The sequence below is a fragment of the Pan troglodytes genome, chromosome 17, assembly GCF_028858775.2.
Source record: "Pan troglodytes isolate AG18354 chromosome 17, NHGRI_mPanTro3-v2.0_pri, whole genome shotgun sequence".
In the NCBI taxonomy this organism is placed as follows: Eukaryota; Metazoa; Chordata; class Mammalia; order Primates; family Hominidae; genus Pan; species Pan troglodytes.
In genome coordinates this window covers 25,280,312-25,299,400 of record NC_072415.2, presented here as the reverse complement: position 1 = coordinate 25,299,400, position 19,089 = coordinate 25,280,312, and the positions used below count along the sequence as shown (strand labels likewise).

Below are 19,089 nucleotides of genomic sequence, written 5' to 3'. Positions count from 1 at the left end.
TGCACCAGGGAATATAGGATCATTAAAAATACACTTGTGCTCAGTCTCTTCAGTTAAACTGAAAGTTTCTTGAGGACACGGACAGCATCAACTCCCTTGGAATCTAGCACATTTTAAATCTTGAATAAGAACAGTGATTAACTGGAGAAGGAAAGAAGAGTTCATGCCATGAGGATTTTGGAAGTTTGACGTGCAGAATACGATGCAGAAGAACAAACATGTATTATGGAGAACAAACAAACATGTATTATGGAACAGAGATCTGAGTTCAAATCCTGACACAACCTAGATAAATCATTTGATTTTTCCAAGTGTCAGTTTCCTAATCTATGAAATAGATTCAGGAGTCCCTAATTCACATAATGTTAGGAGAATTAAATACATCATGTATGCCCAACACCTGTCCTGAGGGAGGCATACAGGAAATATTACTCCTATTGTAATGGCGATGGGCCAAAGTGAGAGCAAACTCTTCACATCAGAAAAGCCAAATATTTGAGGGGACACATTTCTTAAGGAAACGTCTCAATTCTCTGTATCCCTTGGCTGTTGATGTCATCATCAAGGTAGGGCATTTTCCTGTTTATGCACCTCAGACTAGTATTTAGTCCCTGATATGGTTTAGATCTGTGTCCCCACCCAAATCTCATGTCGAATTGTAATCCCCAGAGTTAGAGGTGGGGCCTGGTAGGAGGTGACTGGATCATGCATTTGTTTCTCATGAAAGGTTTAGCATCATCCCCTTAGTGCTGTTCTCATGATAGTGAATGAGCTCTCACAAGTGCTGGTTGTTTGAAAGTATGTTGCACCTTCCCCCTTGCTCTATCTCTTGCTCCTGCTTTTGCCATATGACTGTGCCTGCTCCTGCTTTGCCTTCCGCCATGGTTGTAAGTTTTCTGAGGCTCCCAGAAGCCTAGCAGAAGCCACTATGCTTCCTGTACAGCCTGCAGAATGATGAGCCAATTAAATCCCTTTCTTTACAAATTACCTAGTCTCAGGTATTTCTTTATAGCACTGCATGGATTCATACAGTCCCTTAGAGACGTATTTATATTCTCTTCTTGGAACTCACTGGCAACAGATATAAGCACCAGAAACTCTCCTCTATAAGAAAAACATATTTAAAAATTGAATACCGTGATACAGTGATATTTTCAAAGCTGTAAAAAGTTATACCATCAACTGTAGTACACTCCACTTAGTGGCTGCTAAGTAAACAATTCTGAATCTTAAGGCTGGATTCAATATAAAAATTTTCAAAATGTAGTTAGATGATGTTCTTAAAATTATTAAATAAAATCATTGATCTAAAATTTAAGCACCTATTTACAAAAAGAAAGAAAAAAATTTCAGGCAGTAACTTTCTTAAGTTTACCAAGGGTTGAGGCATTGCAAACTGTCTCATTTAAGATTCTTCTCTTGTCATACTGCTAGAAAATTGGATCTAAATTCATTCACCACAGGCAAAGGTAATGTTTACAACCTAAAATTATATTTGGACACATAAGAGATGTAATTTTGCCTTTTTAAAAAGTAGATAAAAATAAGAATCTGTGGAGAAATGAGAGAATCAGAAGGAATGTCTGTATAAATCACATGAATGATCTGAACCATAAAAGCACTTTATAAAATATCAGTCTTTTGCTTTACAGTCTCATCGTAAAAAAAAGGAGTATATTCAGATAATTTTTGTCCCTTCTATACTACTTACATCCATATTATTTTTTAACCTAAAACTTACACTAGGTGGAGCCCCTTGTCCAAGATTGGGAGAGATTTAAAAAAGCAAAGGGAAGAAAAAAACATTACAATTACAATCAAAACCAAAAAAGGCACTCATTCTTTCGTTTTAAAAACATATCCTTAAAATCTACAGTACCAACAAAACCAATGTTCTTTCTAATCATTAAAACCATTAAAATGAATACAGAGTACCATTAACATTTACTACAGAGAAGAAGTAGTTACCAAGCTGCCGCTGCAGATCAAGAGCTAGAAGGCCCTGAATTCCAATGCAAACATTAAATTTCAGTTGGGGCGGAGGTGTAAAAGGCATGGAAGATAAAATCTTCTCTGGATGCTTCTAAAAATGTTTTAACCGTGTTAATGCTCTCATGCTGTAAAGGGCACATGGTACTCAGATAATTCATGGCATTCCAGTTAGAGATACATTGTTGTCAAACAACAACAACAGCTCTTAAAAAACACCAGAGCACTAACAAATGGCAAAATATCCAAAATACATGGATATTTTGCTCTTTGCTTTCCATGATTCAGGTATATAGGAATATGCAGGCATTTGAAGACGTTGGGAGGGGGAAGGGCTTCTGAACTGAACAAATCACATGTTCAATTATGGTTAAGCAGGACCTGCAGTTAAAAATAGGCTCTAAGTCTTGAGACTCTTAATGGACTGTAACTAGAGAAGGAGATAAGGCTTCAGAGATAACACCATCAAACTTAGGTGATCAGTCATTGCTGTAGGATAAAACCACCCCTACCTCCCTCCAATGCTGCTAAGTTGCCTCCCCCTGTGCTATCCCAGGGCTGGCTTTGCAACCCAACCTGCTGGAAATGCAAAGTTCAGACCAGCAGCAAGAACTCTTGCCCCATGCTTCTGCTGACATAGCCTGCAGGGATCTGTCAGTTCACTGTGTAATAAAACCTTGTAGTGTGTGTTGTTGTTTTTTTCCTTCAGATTTCCACAAAATCTTGGGCCAGGCAAGACAAAGTTCTGCTGACAGCTGAATTACGCAGCAGAGTAACCTTTGAACAAGTACGAATCATTGACCTCACATAAATTTCCCCCAGAAAGTCCAAGAAACTGGTTGTATCAGGGGTGAGATAAGCATGAAGGCAGTTAGAACTATCCCAGAAATCCAGTTCCATTCTTAAGTAGGTATTTATGTCTGTTACACTAAAATGATTATGAAAAACCAATTTTCTTTGATGTTTTCCTCATCCTTTCCATATGCAAGCTGAATGTTTTTCCTTTGCAAACTAATTACTAAATTAAACTGAACTCCATTATCATAAATGATTTATAAAAGCAAAACTAACAGGGATAAAGAAGAATAGCACTTCGGAGTGGTTGATTTTCTTTGATGACGGAGGTGATTTTTTGAAAAGAAATGAAGCTAGTATAGAGGACCTGTGGCTTCAGGTTCTCCAGTCATTTATTGCCTAAAATAAAGATCGGACAAATTAAACAAATTATGTTAAGTAGGATTTTTCAATGCCTGTCAGCAGCTTTCATGTAAAATTGGTCCTTAAACTCTGTATATTTTCATACCAAGTTCTCATTTTGATGGTAAAGCAGTTTGACCTTCTGCTACAATAACATCAAGTGTTTCAATTAGTTTTTCACATGGGGTGTGGGGGAACTAGCAGCATGTCCTGTAGTATACACACTAACTCATTTTCCCCTAAATGCTGCACGTTTTCCATCCCTCCTGCCAGTATTAATCATAGCAAAGCTTATATACAAATTGTTTCCCTAAAAGATGAAGCTGAGCACCTTGTGCCTACTTGTGGCACAATACCAGGGAGGTGATGCTAATCCACTTAGAAGGATCAATAGGGACTCAACAGATTTACAGTCCTTCTGTCTTCTGCTCTCTCTCACTCATTGATTGATTGACTGAGACAGGTCTCATTCTGTTGCCCAGGCTGGTATGCATCATAGCTCACTGTAGCCTCAAACTCCTGGGCTCAAGCGATCTTCCCATCTCAGCCTCCTGAGTAGCTGGGACTACAGGCTTGTGCCACCATGCCCGTCTAACTTTTTCTTTCCCCTGTAAAGACAAGGTTTCACTTTGTTGCCTAGGCAGGTCTTGACCTCATGGCCTCAAGCAATCCTCCTGCCTCAGCCTCTCAAAGTGCTGGGATTACAGGCATGAACCATTGCGCCTCACCTCACCTCCTCCCTTGATACCTAGGGTGACAAGTCCAGAAGAAGAGGACAGGTAACTGATGTTGAAAGATTTTTAAATATAGGACTTTAGGACTGACAGGAAAATGGTTGATAAGGAAAGCTACAGACTAAAATAGATTTTAGAATAAATTTCTCTAGCTAATAATCTCATTCTCTATATGCCAGGGAAGAAAGAACTTCATGAATCAATTGTTTTTCATTTTGCTGACACTCAGTATTGGTCCTGAGAACAATTTCTTTCTAAGCAAAGTAATGTTTAACTACTTCCCTATCATCAACACTGCCTCATAAGCATAATTTAGAACCTTGCTGTTGTAATTCAGTATGCTTCCATTTTTTTTCCTTTTCATTAATACTTTGAAAGGGAGACTTAATGTCTTATTCATCAGGACTGTTATCATCTGAGCAATAATTAAAGATAAGGTAGAAAAAACAAAGGACGTGCATATACATAGGAGTCATTAAAAGGAAGGGAAGCCTCTCTAAGTGAGAGGAAAATGAACAAAGTCACTTTCTTTTGGACGGGGTGGAAATGAGCTAAGGCCCGCCTCCAACCCAAATCATGGGAGGTTCTTAGAGAACAATGCCAGAAGGCAAGACTTGGACAAGGCTGCAGGCTCAGCCCTGGAACGGAAGCATGTTCCCGTGTTTTGGAACCTTGCTCACCTACAGGAACCAACCTGCAAGTCTTGACGGTCATTGTACTTTTAAAGTCTGGGAGTGGAATAAAGAGGAAGAGTGATAATTCTGATTTTGGGCAATTACAGGTTTTGCCAGGAGTGCCTCTCCTTTCAATGGATATAAGTCAGCAACTGCAGGAGCTATAAAATTTGAAGAAGGCTGGGCATGGTGGCTTACGCCTAATCTCAGCACTTTGGGAGGCCAAGGCAGGAGGATCACTAGACCCTAGGAGTTTGAGGCCAGCCTGGGCAACATAGTAAGACCCTATATCTATAAAAAGAAAAAAATAGCCTGGCATGGTGGTACGTGCTTATAGTCCTAGCTACTTTGGAGACTGAGGTGGGAGGCTGAGGCTGCAGTGAACTATGATCAATCACGCCACTGCACTCCAGCCTGGGTAACAAAGTGAGGCCTTGTCTCAAAATTAAAAATAAAAAAAAAAGTTGAATGAGATATTATTTGGGGCAGAAAAGTAAAAGTTAACATTTCCTGGAAGGGTCAAACTCAAATCTCTGGAGGTTCAAAGCTTAGCTCATTTGATATCTCCTTCCAGAAGTGTCCACACACACACACACGTGCATACACAAATACACAGACATACACATATACATACATGCATACACATGCCCACACACACACATAAATACACATGTAACTTCCACTCAGCCAAGTTTGATGTAATGCATCTTTTCTAGTATACTCTGCTTGTAATAGTATTAGAATCATTCTTTCATTCTGCTTTGTATTATGATCAATAGTTTAAATGTCCTTACCCACCAATGGCTTGAAATCTCCTTGGTATTTGACTTACTCTTTTTTTTTAATGATCCCATACCAGCAACAGTGGTGCTGTCCCCTTTTTGGGCACTCAGTAAATGTTTACAGAATAAGTAGCAGAAATTTAAATATTTGCCATTTGCTGCTTTTAGAGTTGGAAGCCTTCACTAAAATTTCAGGGGTCTTTAAAAGTCATACCTTTTTATTCAGAGAGAAATCCATTTTATTAAAAACCATTTCTTTCTCTTTTTTCTGACAGAGTCTTGCTCTGTCGCCTGGGCTGGAGTGCAGTGGCACAATCTTGGCTCACTGCAACCTCCGCCTTCCGAGTTCAAGTGATTCTTGTGTCTCAGCCACCCGAGTAGCTGGGATTACAGATGTGCACCACTATGCCCAGATAATTTTTGTATTTTTAGTAGAGAAGGGGTTTCACCATGTTGGCCAGGCTGGTCTCGAACTTCTGGCCTCAAGTGATCTGCCCACCTTGGCCTCCCAAAGTACTGGGATTATAGGCGTGAGCTACTGTGCCCGGCCTTAAAAACCATTTCTATTAATAAAGCAGATTGAAATAGCCCATGTTTCATTTCCTCTCCTTATCCCCTAAGTTCCCAAAGCCACAGGCATTTTGCTTTTTTTTCAGTTAATTTCACAAAAAAGTTACTCCCATATGGTGGACACTATGATATACCTCCCAGATCCCCTTACAGGAATAAAGGATTTATAATCCTTTAGCTGCTAAAAGTGCTGCCAGCAGGTGGCCCTTAGCTGTCAACCATCTGTGGGGATTGCCTCTGCCGAAGACAACTGCTTACCCCAGGTCACACCTCCTCCTGGGGAGGGCCAACATCCAAAATGACTAGTCTCTGTGGGGGAAGAAATGCTCCAGCCCTCTTACTCTAATTAGAAACAACTTGGAAGTCATCCCCACTCCAGTACTCCCCAGGTAAGGTAGGTTGAGGCCTCTGTTGGGACTACAACCAGCCCAACTTCTCCCTCTGCCCAGCCCTGCTTTCTTCCTTAGTGATGAGCTCAATCAACACCTTGGCCACCCATGTTCAACTCACAGCCGACATCTTAAGAAACACAATCTATGACAGCCTACCAAATTTCAAGTGTTAGGTACACAGACATCACTAAGAGATGAGGTCCCAGTTCTTTCTGATTTTATTTTTCTTTATTTTTTTTAGATGGAGTCTGCTGCCCAGGCTGGAGTGCAGTGGTGCAATCATGGCTCACTGCAGCCTAAATCTCCCAGGCTCAAGCAATACTACTGCCCCAGCCTCCCAAGCAGCTGGGGCTACAAGTACACACCACCACACCTGGCTGATGTTTATTTTATTTTATTTTTAGTAGTTCTCTTTAATTTTTAGTATTTTTGTTTTTATTTTTTATTGTTAGGTCTTTCTATGTTGCCCAGGCTGGTCTCAAACTCCTGGACTCAAGTGGTCTCCCACCTCGGCCTTCCAAAGTGCTAGGATTACAAGGTGTGAGACACTAGGTCCAACCTCTTTCTGATTTTAGAAAACAATGAAGGCAGGTAATACAAGTACATTCATCACTCCCATATAATATGCGAAGTTGTGTGAGAAAGGCACACACCAGATGCTGTAAGAGTCCCAGGAGGGGTTGGGAGGCAGGAAGTTATCAGAATTGACTTCTTGTAGGAGCTGTGTGTAAAAGACAAGCTAGGTAAAGACGAAGTAAGGAGTTGGAGGCAGAAGAAGGAGGATGAGAAAAATCACAGATGTTTGAGGCTTCCAGGGACGCTAATGGCACACACACCAATGGGCACGTGGGGGTGACAAGCAGGGGATGAAAGTGACAGCAAAAGTGAAAATGACAGATGCATCCAGTAGGCAGTAATAGCATCAGGGAAAAACTTGCACTTCATCCTATGGAGCTTGGTTCTTGGCCAATTTTTTTAAGACTGAGACATAAGGCCAATGACCTTTCCATGCAACATATACTTCCAGATTTTTCCAAATCCTCACCTCCACCAAAATAATTTGGGAAAATAAAGCAAAGAGCAGCAACACAGACATTTTTGGAGGGCAGGTGGGTTATATTGATAACATCTTTACATGAGCATGTGAGTAATGACATCTATTAAACATGAAATCATCTGTTTTAGAAGAAAAATTATCAACACATAAAAATTTTTGAACATCTCATTCTATTTTGAAAAAAAGAATCATTCTTTTTGTTTAGGCCTCCCTGACATAGATAATATTAAAAGGCAAACAACAGTGTACTATTGATGAGTATACATGTTACTTATTATTATTGAAATAAAGGAAATGTACAAACTTTAACCCTTTATTCGTATGACTTATCTTCTTCCACATTTTAATTTTAGTATCATTTTTCTATTTATTTGGTGGTCATAACTATTTGTCATAAGTAAGAATGTTCATAGCATCATTAATACAATATAAATATTTGAGCTTTCTTCATCTATCCTTGCCCTCCTTCTTATCTAGAAATTGTCCATCAGTAAAATTACTAGACAAAATTAATAACTGGTAAAAATCATAACTCACAAGTACTACAGAAGCTCTTGAGAACCTCAGTTATTAGCTGTGTACCAGAAACCATTAGGAAATGGGATAAATAAGCAAGGCTGATGAATTTACACAGTCCCTAACACCTGCCCACCATGGCGTCATTCTCTCTCTCTCTCTCTCTCTCTCTCTCTCTGTCTCTCTCTCTCTCCGTCTCTCTCTCTCTCCCTCAACCCCCTACAAAGAAATAATACAGGAAAAAAAGGGTGAATAACATTGCTATCATGGTAAACGTGAATCCAGTCTATTTTACTGAAAAATAATTTTTAAACTGTAGTACCAGATTTATTATTAGTAACACATTACTCGTGACACCCACATATGATCAACAGTCACCAGGTTGTTGAATACTACCGTGGAGAGGAACTACTAGAAGCCATATGGAGCCACTGGAATGTCGAAAGCAAGAGCGAGGCATGGTCAGAGTTATAGCTTGGACCTGTCTCTCTGGAGTCAGATAGAAGATGGGATAAAGATGTTTTGGGAGAAGTCTTTAGCAAGCTGTCACAAAACTCAGGAAAGATATCATGAGGATCTGCCCAGTGTCAGGCGATGGAAAACAGCCTCATTCTGGCTGAGCCCTTCCACGGCGAGGCTCTATGAGTGCCTACACTTGACAGTCGAGTTCCTTGAAAGAGGCAAGCAAGACGAGCTGACCAAGATAATTCTCTGCTTTTCATGTCCCTCTGCTTTTGAGAAAGGCCATATTACCCTGACTAATAAAGCAGGAATTACCTATTAGAGAAGGACTCACAATTAGATTTTGAAGCCCTAACATTCAATAACAAGAGCCGAAAATCTAAATAAAATTTGTAGGTACAAGGGTTTGTCTGGATTTAGAAAAAAGTTAGATTCTACACAGTTTGACTTTTACTCCTAGGTTACCATCCATTCCATTAAAATATGTTTATACCATCAGGTGCAAAGTTCTTCACTTATCTAGAGACAGAAATATCATATATTTCTTTAATATAATCCCCCCTGTTCCCCAACCTTGCCACCACGGAACTGTCAGTTTTGACTCATGAAAGAACTTTACGTAACTGCCAGATAAAAGACAAATTCAGATGTGCATGGCAAAACATTATCTGGGATGCACCAAAATTCTACCTTTGAAGGGCCAGGAGAGTCCAAAAGTATGTTAAACTGGCTAAAAGGAAATGCGTCTGGTGAAAATATTTCAATGGATATGACTCCAGAATCAGACTCCTGGATGAAAAACAGACCCCTTCTTCTACTGCTCAGTGGCCTCTGGCAGGTTTAGCTGTGCTGCAGTCTGTTCATCCACAGTATTAGACAATGAAAGGTTCCTGTATCATCAGGTTGTAGGAAAATTAGATGAGACTCCTGGAAAGTCCATAATTGAGTGCCTGGTGGAGACAAAGCAATGGGGATGGTGGTGGAAGGAAGGTGGTGATGATGCTGCGACTCTGTGCACCCCAGAAAGTAAGCCATGACAGTGTGACGGGCACACCAGATGTGTTGTTGTTGTTGTTACGAAAGCAATCCCTTACTGACCAAACCAGTAGGTGTTATGCCATACAGCTAGCAACCTATACATGCAAAAAAACAAATAAGAAAACCAAACAATCCCCAAATGAGAAGACCCCTCAACAGAAAGAGTCCGGAAAAAGAGAGGGAGAGGCACATGAGCCCGCACATCATACACTGCAACAGAGTTGGGGAGGAGAAAATAATTGAGTAAAACCCTGTTGTTCTTGCACTTCGCTATTTTTAGGATGAGAGATTTCTGAGGATTTCCTGAGCATCTCACAAAGTGTTATCTTCAGAAGGCTTTCAAGGTCCCAGACAGATGGAAAATTCACAAGACCTGGCTCATAATCAATTTAAAGGGGGTAGGCTCTGGCTACCAATTATTACTGAAAGAGAAAATTAGATTATTTTTCAGGGTAAATATCCAGGTACTTATTGTTTCCTAAGAGAAGGGAGATGAGAAGACCCGAAAGTGCACACAGAAGAAAACACACCATGTGAATCCCAAAGGGAGATTTTTAGATGTGGAACTAAAGAATCATAAGTCAATAAGCAAAACAGCTGATTAGGTGATAATTGTGTCGAATCAACAGCTCACGGCTCAACAGATTAAACTCAAATGACACATATTCCTAAGGATATTTATGGGAAACTAAATCATCTAAGATAAAGATTCCCAAATTACTTACACCAGAATAGAAAATCTTACAAACACCAATGCCAAATTTCATGCTAACATTCAATACATTTTTAGAAATTTCAGAAATAACAGATTGCAACAACAAATGTGTTTGCTCCAAGCAAGTGAAATCCTGCTACCTCCACCGGCTAAGACAGTGACATGGCAGTTTCAAATTTATTGAGACAGAGACTCAGGATGATACTGTAACTGATAATCAAGACAATAATTTTCCTATGGAGGTATGCCTCAACTTATTTCTTTTTTTAAATCAGCCATGCTAAACCCTTTAAGAAAAGTATAGAAGATCATCCTAGACCAGCCTCTTCTATAACATCATACCAATCAAACGCTGTACCTAGACTTTCTTACCACATCCTTGAGAACTAGAAAAATATGTATTGAAAAACATTTTTTTGTATTCAAAATCTTCCTGTTGTCTATTCTGCATTCCATAGCAAGAAATCTACCAGCAGACCACAACCCTCCTTCCCAGGCCTGGCCCTGCATGCAAAACCATGGAGGGTCCAGTACATCATTATTGCTCAGCTTTGGAAGAACAAAGTTAGAATTTAATATTTAACAGTTTTGCTATTTTGAGTTTTGACATCACCTACTAAGGACTAATTGAGCAGGGAAGTCATGTCAAGATGCACGACTCATTTTATATCAACATATCAACAACGTACAATTTCCAATGGACTTATATTAGAAACAATTTCAGTATCACAAAAATACATACATGTGCATCTGCCACAAATGGTAAATATGAAGATGAGAGGTGTGTGATTTATAGAAACAACTGAACAAGAGTCTTAGAAAACACAGTGTCAAGACATGTGGGATATTTTCAAGTTGCTTTGTCATAAAGAAGTATTATTAAATGTGGTATAAACCCAAAAGAAAAACAACAGCTGAAGTCTAAATAGCAACTTTTGCCATTGAATATGATTCATCTTCGTTTCATTTGAGTTTGGGTGCTGCTGAAAGGACACCTCAGGAGCTTTCCCTCTCTGATGCAGGAGGACTGAGTCTAACTGGAGGTGCCTGGGCAGTGTGCTCACAGGCACTGGGACGCTGAAGATAGTTTCCCATCAAACAATTCATCTGACAGTTTTCTTCTTCCCCAAACAAAGAGAAGTCAAAAGCTTAAACACAGATTTCAGGACTCACCCACATTATCCACGTCCCAACATGCAAAGGTAACGTATTTCCAGATGATTGGCAGGTCCATATTCCATGTTCCAAGTGAGACAAGAAGGGTGAGCAAAAAAGAGAGAGAAAAAAATACTTTAGACATAGTTCAACAACTGATGCTACCTTATCCCATTCTGAGCACGAGAATGACACTTCCCTCCTTTCTAGAAGCCACCCCACTGCCAATACAGTGGGAGTTAAGGAGAAAGTTTCTGTAGAAAAACAGGGTAGATAATTCATGAGACATCCAAAGTGATCTCTCACGAACATTTTCATTAACAGATGCAAATAAGAGATATACACCCAAACCACATTTGAATATGCAATAGATGTTTCCAGAAAGATAACAGGAAAGATTTGTATAAACATACAGGATCATAAAAATAAAACAAGTCTGGACTAGAATGGGGATGGGGGGACTTCTGCAAGGTATAGACTTAGGCTGACTCAAAATAATAATCAGAAAATCTAGTATAAAGTGATTTACACATTCCAACAAGCATTTGACTAAAACAATTCTAATTACACACTCACAAAGAATATAAATTATAACCCAGTTTAGTTGTGCTACCAGTCAGAACCACAGAATAGAATTTGCATTCTTCAAAGAAGATACCAAAAAGAAATAAGTTATTATTATCTTTTTATAGAGGCCCAGGAAAAATAATTAGCATGTCATTAAATTTCTAGGATGCATTGTTTTTTAATCTTACAAACCATGATAATTGCTCTATCAGGGAAGAAATTTTGCAGCATAAAATCACATAAAACATATTTTCAAGTAGATGGAACTCCCAAACTGAGCTTTCATGTAAAATAGCTCATCTGTCATAAGCTTTCCACATGAGCAGTCACCTTGGAAAACCAGGCTTTGTCAAGGTCATGCTGGAGGAATTCTGTGATCCTCAGGTCCACTCAGGCCTCCTGGGCCTCTTTCTTACAGATGTACACTACTAATCAGTTCCATTAAATGCTACTGTCAACTCAAAATAACTGAAAGCAGGGTCTCAAAGAAATATTTGCATGCACATGTACACAGTAGAATTATTTGTAATAGTCAAAAGGCAGAAACTACACGTGTCCATTGATGGATGAATGGACAAACAAAATGTGGTATGTACGTACAATGGAGTATTACTCAGCCTTCAAAAGGAAGGACATACTGACACATGCAACAGAATGGATGAAGCTTGAAGACACTATGCTAAGTGAAACAAGTCAGACGCTTATATGAGGTATACAGAGTAGTAAAATTCATACAGACAGAAAGTGGAATGGTGGTTGCCAGAGGCAGTGGGAAAGGAAAATGGAGAGCTGTTGGTTAATGTGTAGAGTTTCAGTTTCGCAAGATGAAGTGAGTTCTGGAGATTAGTTGTAAAACAACATACACTAATGAGGCCAAGACTATTTATTTTGAACTTTTATGACATGCATACCAAGAAAAGCTTCATTAGAGAGTAGCACAATAAATAAAATTTGGCCAGGTACAGTGGCTCACGCCTGTAATCCCAACATTTTAGGAGGCTGAGGTGGGAGGATCACATGAGCCCAGGAGTTTGAGACCAGCCTGAGCAACATAGTGAGACACTGTCTCTACAAAAAATTTTAAAAAATTAGCCAGGCATGGTGGTGTGCACCTGTAGTACACCTGTACTTTAGTAGAGACAGGGTACTTCCTGTACTCGGGAAGCTGATGTGTGAGGATCACTTGAGCCCAGGATTTTGAGGCTGCAGTGAGCCATGATCACACCACTGTACTCCTGCCTGGGTGACAAAGCAAAAGCCTGTATCTAAAACAAATAAATAAATTGTTAAGTTCTCAATCCATAAAAATATATACACATGTAATTCTACCGAACTGTACACTTAAAATAGTTAAGATGGTAAATTTTATGACACTTGTATCTTGCCACAATTAGGGCAAAAAAAAAAAAAAAAACGCACTACTATCAGAATGGTTTTGGAACTATTTGGCCACCCTGTGTAGACCCAATCTTGAAAGGAAAGCATGAATGGAAGTCAACAGTTGGTGTAAAGTGTTAAAAGACTGCAATTTGTAATAGAATAAAAAGCTGCCTAGCATTAATTCAAGAAATTTTGTCTTATTCTCAGCAGATAGTAGGATGAGAGTAGTTGCCTAAAAGACACTGGAAGAAATCATGACAGAAATGCCTACCAAGACCAGAGATGGGTGGGGCTGTCCCCACTCATTCCACAGCCCTCAGGGGATCTGTCCTTGCCTGTGGCATCCCGTTCTATGCGAATCCTGGAAAAGCGTCCATGCCAGGTGTTCTTGATGTCCTTTGAATATTTTAAAATTTTAACAACTTGAGCTTCAGATAGCATTTTGTTTCTTAACCTACTCTCCTTAGTCCTGATAATGAATGGTGAATGTTCATCTCACTGCAGTTACAGTAACAAAATGAGTTACAGTAACAAAAATGATGCCCATAAAAGACCTTTGAGAAACACAAAGCCGTGTCAATTCAGAGTGAACTTTTGAACATCTCCAACTGTTGCCTGCCTCTTGGCAGTAATGCTCAGTTCCTTCTCAGGAGACGAGGAATGTCCAAATGCGACAAGGTATGCTATAGTCTCAACCTAAATTCCTAGCCCTATTTCCCGTTATCCCCATCAGTCACCCTATTGACCCCTCCAACCAAACAAAGGCCCATGGGTTTAGGGTAGATAATTCTTGAAGTAGGAGCCAGGGACTGGGAAGTCCCCAAGATCCTTTCAGGGACCCCCGAGGTCAAAGCCACTTTCCTGGTTATACTGAGACCTTATTTGCCTTTTCACTTTCATTCTCCCATAAGCTTAGAGTAGAAATTTCTACAAGCTACATGATGTGTGATATCTCACCCTTAGTTTCTAATGCGGGAGTAGACATGAGAACCCACTCTCTTCTGCTAAGCTAGGCATTAAATAGATTTGCAATGACAGTCTTTACCCGAAGCTATTTTTGTTTTGGGAAACACAGTTAACCTTCATAAAAATATTTATGTTAACATGAAATGGATTTATTATTGTTATTTTTAAGTGAATTAAAAATAAATATCAAAAATGTTCTCAGTTGTAATTTCTGAGGCAGTAAATATCAATAGATAACATGTATAAAAAGTTCTTTGCAGTCTTCAGTCATCTTTGAGGATGTACAGAGGTCCTGAGACCAAAACAGTTGAGAACTATTAATCCAGAACACACAGCAGAAGGGCAAATGATACAAGATGAGGCTGCAGAAATGGATGGGAGCAAACCATGTGGCCAAGGGAAGAATTCTGGTCTTTACCCAAGAGCAATGTTGGAATAGTCCACAGGTGTAGGAGGCTAGAATTATAGTCCCTTTCTCTGTACACAATAGTTGTACAGAATTATTAATTGTTCACCTTACTTTTCCACCACTTTGATCCATAAATCTTCATCACCTTATAATGAATCTCAGAATTGTTTTCAAAATGAATAACTTCCCTTACATGATCAGATGCATATCTGAATTGTACTTGCCTTTAAAACCCAAGTTTCTGCTTGATTCATGGAAAATGTTCATAGATGAGCTTCTTTTGTCTTCCAATACCTCCTACATTCAAGTAGAATCAGAATTAGGGTCTCTTTCCTGCTCTGGAGTCTCTCCGCAAAGCAGGAGGAAATGGAGCCATGCTGATGGCCACTTCTACAAGAGATGGGTTTTTCTAACCTCATGAAGGCCTTCTCTGCTGCTTTAGAAATCCTCTTTGTGCTCCCTCATTGGCTCTTTTGTACCTCTGCCCTCTGAAGTTGTTGCAAACTTTATCCATTCTCAAACCCCTTCTGTACTCCCCTGATTCTTAGGAAAAAACCCCACTTCCAGCTTCACTGAGAAACCAGAGGCAGGAAACTATGGAGTTAACATTAATGCGCTATGATTACGAAATGTATGAGTTGTAACTTTAGTGTCAGCAAGATAAAAATAATTATTTAATATGCAGTTTCCAGGAATAAATAGCAACTAAAAGCATGATTATGATTTTAATAAAAAGAAAATAATTATACATTAGTAAAATCAGTGAGAAAAGACAAATCTGTAGCTATGTCAGGGTCAGTTTATGTGTGTGAAGAGAGTATGAACATGGCCAGGGGACAAGGCTAGTTACCGCAAAAATTTTATTTAAGTACATTCTCCAGAGACACCTGCTAGAACATAGCTAACTGAGTGGACAGTCTGTACCCTAAAGGAAGCAACCGATAAGGTGTTAGAACCTCCCATCAAGACTAAGATGGTTAAACATCAAGAGAAAAGAACTGAGCTTTAAAAATGCTAAAGATATCAGAGCAAAAAAAAAGCACAAAATTGAACTTCTCAGTGTATCTAATTCAGACTTTTTTTTTTTAACTGCTTCTTATATTTTCCTTTTTCTTCTCCTTTTTTTTTTGAGAAGCATGGAGCAAGGAGAGAAACTGTGATTTCACAGAGGTAGTCTGTCTTTTATGAATCGACTTTGGCTTGGGTGAGTGACTCACCCTCTGTAAACCTGAGTTTTATCTCTTTATTTTAATTTTTAATTTTTGTGGGTACATAGAAGATGTACACATTTACTGGGTATATGAGATGTTTTGATACATGGGGGAGGTGGGGATGGCTAATGGGTACAAAAAAACTACTTAGAATGAGTAAGACCTACTATTTGAGAACACTAGAAGGTGACTATACAAAAATAACATCACCGTACATTCGAAAATAAAGAGTGTGATTGTTTTTATCTCTTAACATTAGATACTCCAGAAGTTGTGGGAAAGGCCAGAAATGAAGATATTTCCAGCACTCAGGGCAGAATATTGGCACATAGTAGGCCCTCGGTAAATGGTAGTTCTTTTTCTCTGTCTCTTCTTTTTCTTCTATCACAATAAGTCACCCAAAAGCTGTTTTACTTTTAGGTAACTGTGATCTATATGCATACAAAAAGAAAATTTTTAACACAGAGAGAGAAATAGAAAGAGAGCGTGGCTTCTTAGTGCTCCTTTTTTCTTGAAGGACAACCCCTATCTGTATCATGAAATCCCACCTTTCACAGGCCTGAAATCCCCTCCAACTGGGAAGTCCTAGTTTTGTGCCCTAAGGTTCTCCTCCAGAACCTCAACCCTTCCTTCTGGTGGTCTTCCAGAAGGAAGGTCTTCTGTTCTCTTCTGGTTTCCCTGGATTTCTCCAGGTGCTACTCCTTTCATTCTCAGCAATCTCCCTTGGTAATCTCATGGGTTTTGCAGGAGGATTATAGTTGCCTTCCACAAAAATATAGAACAATGACAGCACCACCCTTCCCTCACCTCTCCCAAATTCAGCTGTTACCCTGGCTCCTGCACAGCCCACCCGTGAATCACTCCAACTGTTCTACATCTCAAGCCCACTACGTGTATGCCTGCTGCACTCTTTCTCCATTTTCCAGCACTCAACATTGCCTGACCCCCACAACCCTACTTTTCCTTCAAGTCCAGGGTGAACTCAGCCTCCCTTGTGAATCCTTCCCAGTCTCCCAGTCAAAATCAACTGCTTCCTCTTTGATGATTCCCCAGAACTGGAGCGATCACTAAAAAAATGCACCTAAAGTGTTTTTATGATGCAATACAAGTGTTTTTATTATGCAATATTATATATATTATATCCATATGCATATATATTATATAAATAATATTGCATAATAAACTCTCTAGGTTTTTATTTTTTCAAAATTCCAAACAACTGCTTAAAATACATATACATATGTAAGAGATGAAGCATAATAACAAAATGAACACCTGTGAACTCTCACTTAACAATGAGAACGTCACCAATGTGGTTGCCTCTACTCTGCAGTCCTCCTGCCTTCCTACACATTTTCCTAAACAATATTGTTATGTTTTTCAGTTTCTGAGCCTTATAAAAATGCTATTATATCATGTAATCTTCCGCAATGTAAAAAAATCAACAATATTAAAGATTCATCATGTGGTTGGTTGATAGCTATGGTTCATTTTTGTGGTTGTATGGTATCTCATTTAGTGAACATGCCATACTTCAGATATCTTCTCTTGTCCATAGACATTTGTGTTGTTTCCAATTTCTTGCTATTATGGATAATTTTGAAACATTTCTTGGTGTATACATGCAAGAGTTTATCTATAATATATAATGAAATGCAAAACTCCTGTGTTGGACAGTATGCATATCTTTAAAAGATAATGCCTAACTGTTTTTCAATATTATTGTATCAATTTACCTTCTTCCCTCCAGTGATGTATAAGATTTGGTATTTTCACAAAATTCTCTTTCGCCATTCATCATTATCACACTTTATACTGTTTTTATATACTGGCCTCCCTATAAAATGATAGCACCATATTTTATTCACATTTAAATTCTCATAGTGTAACAGTACCTTGCTTATAAAAGATGATAAATGAATATCAAACTGAAGAAAATACAACAACCTGTATTTGATTTGAGTTACAAGTCATTCTATTTTTTAAATGCAAATAACAAGGAAGGATTGTAGGGTCAGCAATCCTTTCTGCAAATATAATTAATTCAATCACACTAATTTCCTATCTATTACTTGATCAGAAGAACAAAAAAAATGTAGTTTTATTTGAGAAAGAGAATGTAATAAATTTGGAGCAAGGAGTATATTTTGGAAAGTAAGAAAGCCTAACTATGAGCAAAACAGTTTGACTTAGGATAGTATGTCCAAAGACATGGGCACTAGAAGACAGATGAGGGATTCAGGAAGGAAGTTGCAAAGCACTATATACTCATCCAAAATTTTTCACCGTAGGCTATCCATCTAGGGAGGTACCATTTGGCTTCCTGTTCCAAGGTCCCATAAGTAATATTAATACTGCAGTTCCAAAATCTGTTCATAACATAGGTTTAATATAGTTGTCTGGACTAGCCTGGAAACCTAAACACAATTTTTAATATCTTCTCTCCGGGCAAATAATTCAAAATTCCAAACAACTACTTACAAATACACTTTTCAAAAAATGACTCAGCTGTAAAATGGGGAATGCCTATATTCAGAAAGTAGGTCTCTGCCTTTTATCACTCTAGTCTTTTCACCCTAAGGCTAAAAAAGCCAGAGACTGAAGAAAAGAAGCATTCCTATGCTCTTAGAAACAAAATCTACAACATTCATAAACTACTCTTTGATCATTGCTTGTCTTCTGCTTTGAAAAATATTCAGAAAGAGAGTGCCAATACCTCCCAAAATATGAGATAAACATGCATTCCTTATGCGGGAAATGTAAAAAAGTTAATGTAAGACCATGGACTAAAGAAGAATAGCTTAGCGACATTGCTCAACCTACGTCTAAAGAGCACACAGAACTGAGACCAAGTTTCTCCCCATGGGATTTCAGTGGAAAAATAAAAGGCTTCTAAACATTTGGAGGTCATTGACCTTGGCTTCCCCACATCTTTGATGGTCCTTCTCATATCATGTGCAAACTGATACTTTAGTAGGTCATTGGTGAAAAACAAATTTCTGAATTCAATGTGTATCTTTGTGAACAGACGAAAGTCAATGAAAAGTGGTAAAAAAAAACTATACCATAAATCTCCAACAAGCAACCCCATACAGACAAATTCATCTTGTCTCTACAATAGCAAAACCATCCCACCATCAAAAAAATAATGTGTTTAGAACAGAACTTGGTATTTTCAGCCCTAGTAGAATGCATGTGCTCACAAACATCCTGTTTGGTGTTAAAGTTGTAATAGGTTCCTATTGAACCTCTCTCTGCAACTTCAATATACAGTT

General features: G+C 38.7%; 1 protein-coding gene across 26 annotated transcripts in view; it reads right to left on the bottom strand.

The window, feature by feature from the left end:
• EPB41L3 (erythrocyte membrane protein band 4.1 like 3) overlaps positions 1 to 19,089 on the bottom strand; it is a 236,951-nt gene that overhangs the window by 206,105 nt on the left and 11,757 nt on the right. Inside the window, exon 1 of one of the 26 annotated variants that reach the window (XM_016933350.4) lies at positions 11,300 to 12,952. The exons of 10 other annotated variants lie outside the window; for them this stretch is intronic. In XM_016933350.4, the coding sequence (XP_016788839.4) occupies positions 11,300 to 11,426 (127 nt within the window). In that variant the 5' untranslated portion in view covers positions 11,427 to 12,952. Of the gene's footprint in view, positions 1 to 11,299; positions 12,953 to 19,089 lie in introns of those variants that run through there. 15 more of the 26 variants (XM_054672326.2, XM_063795964.1, XM_054672328.2 and 12 more) reach the window with 15 other exon arrangements.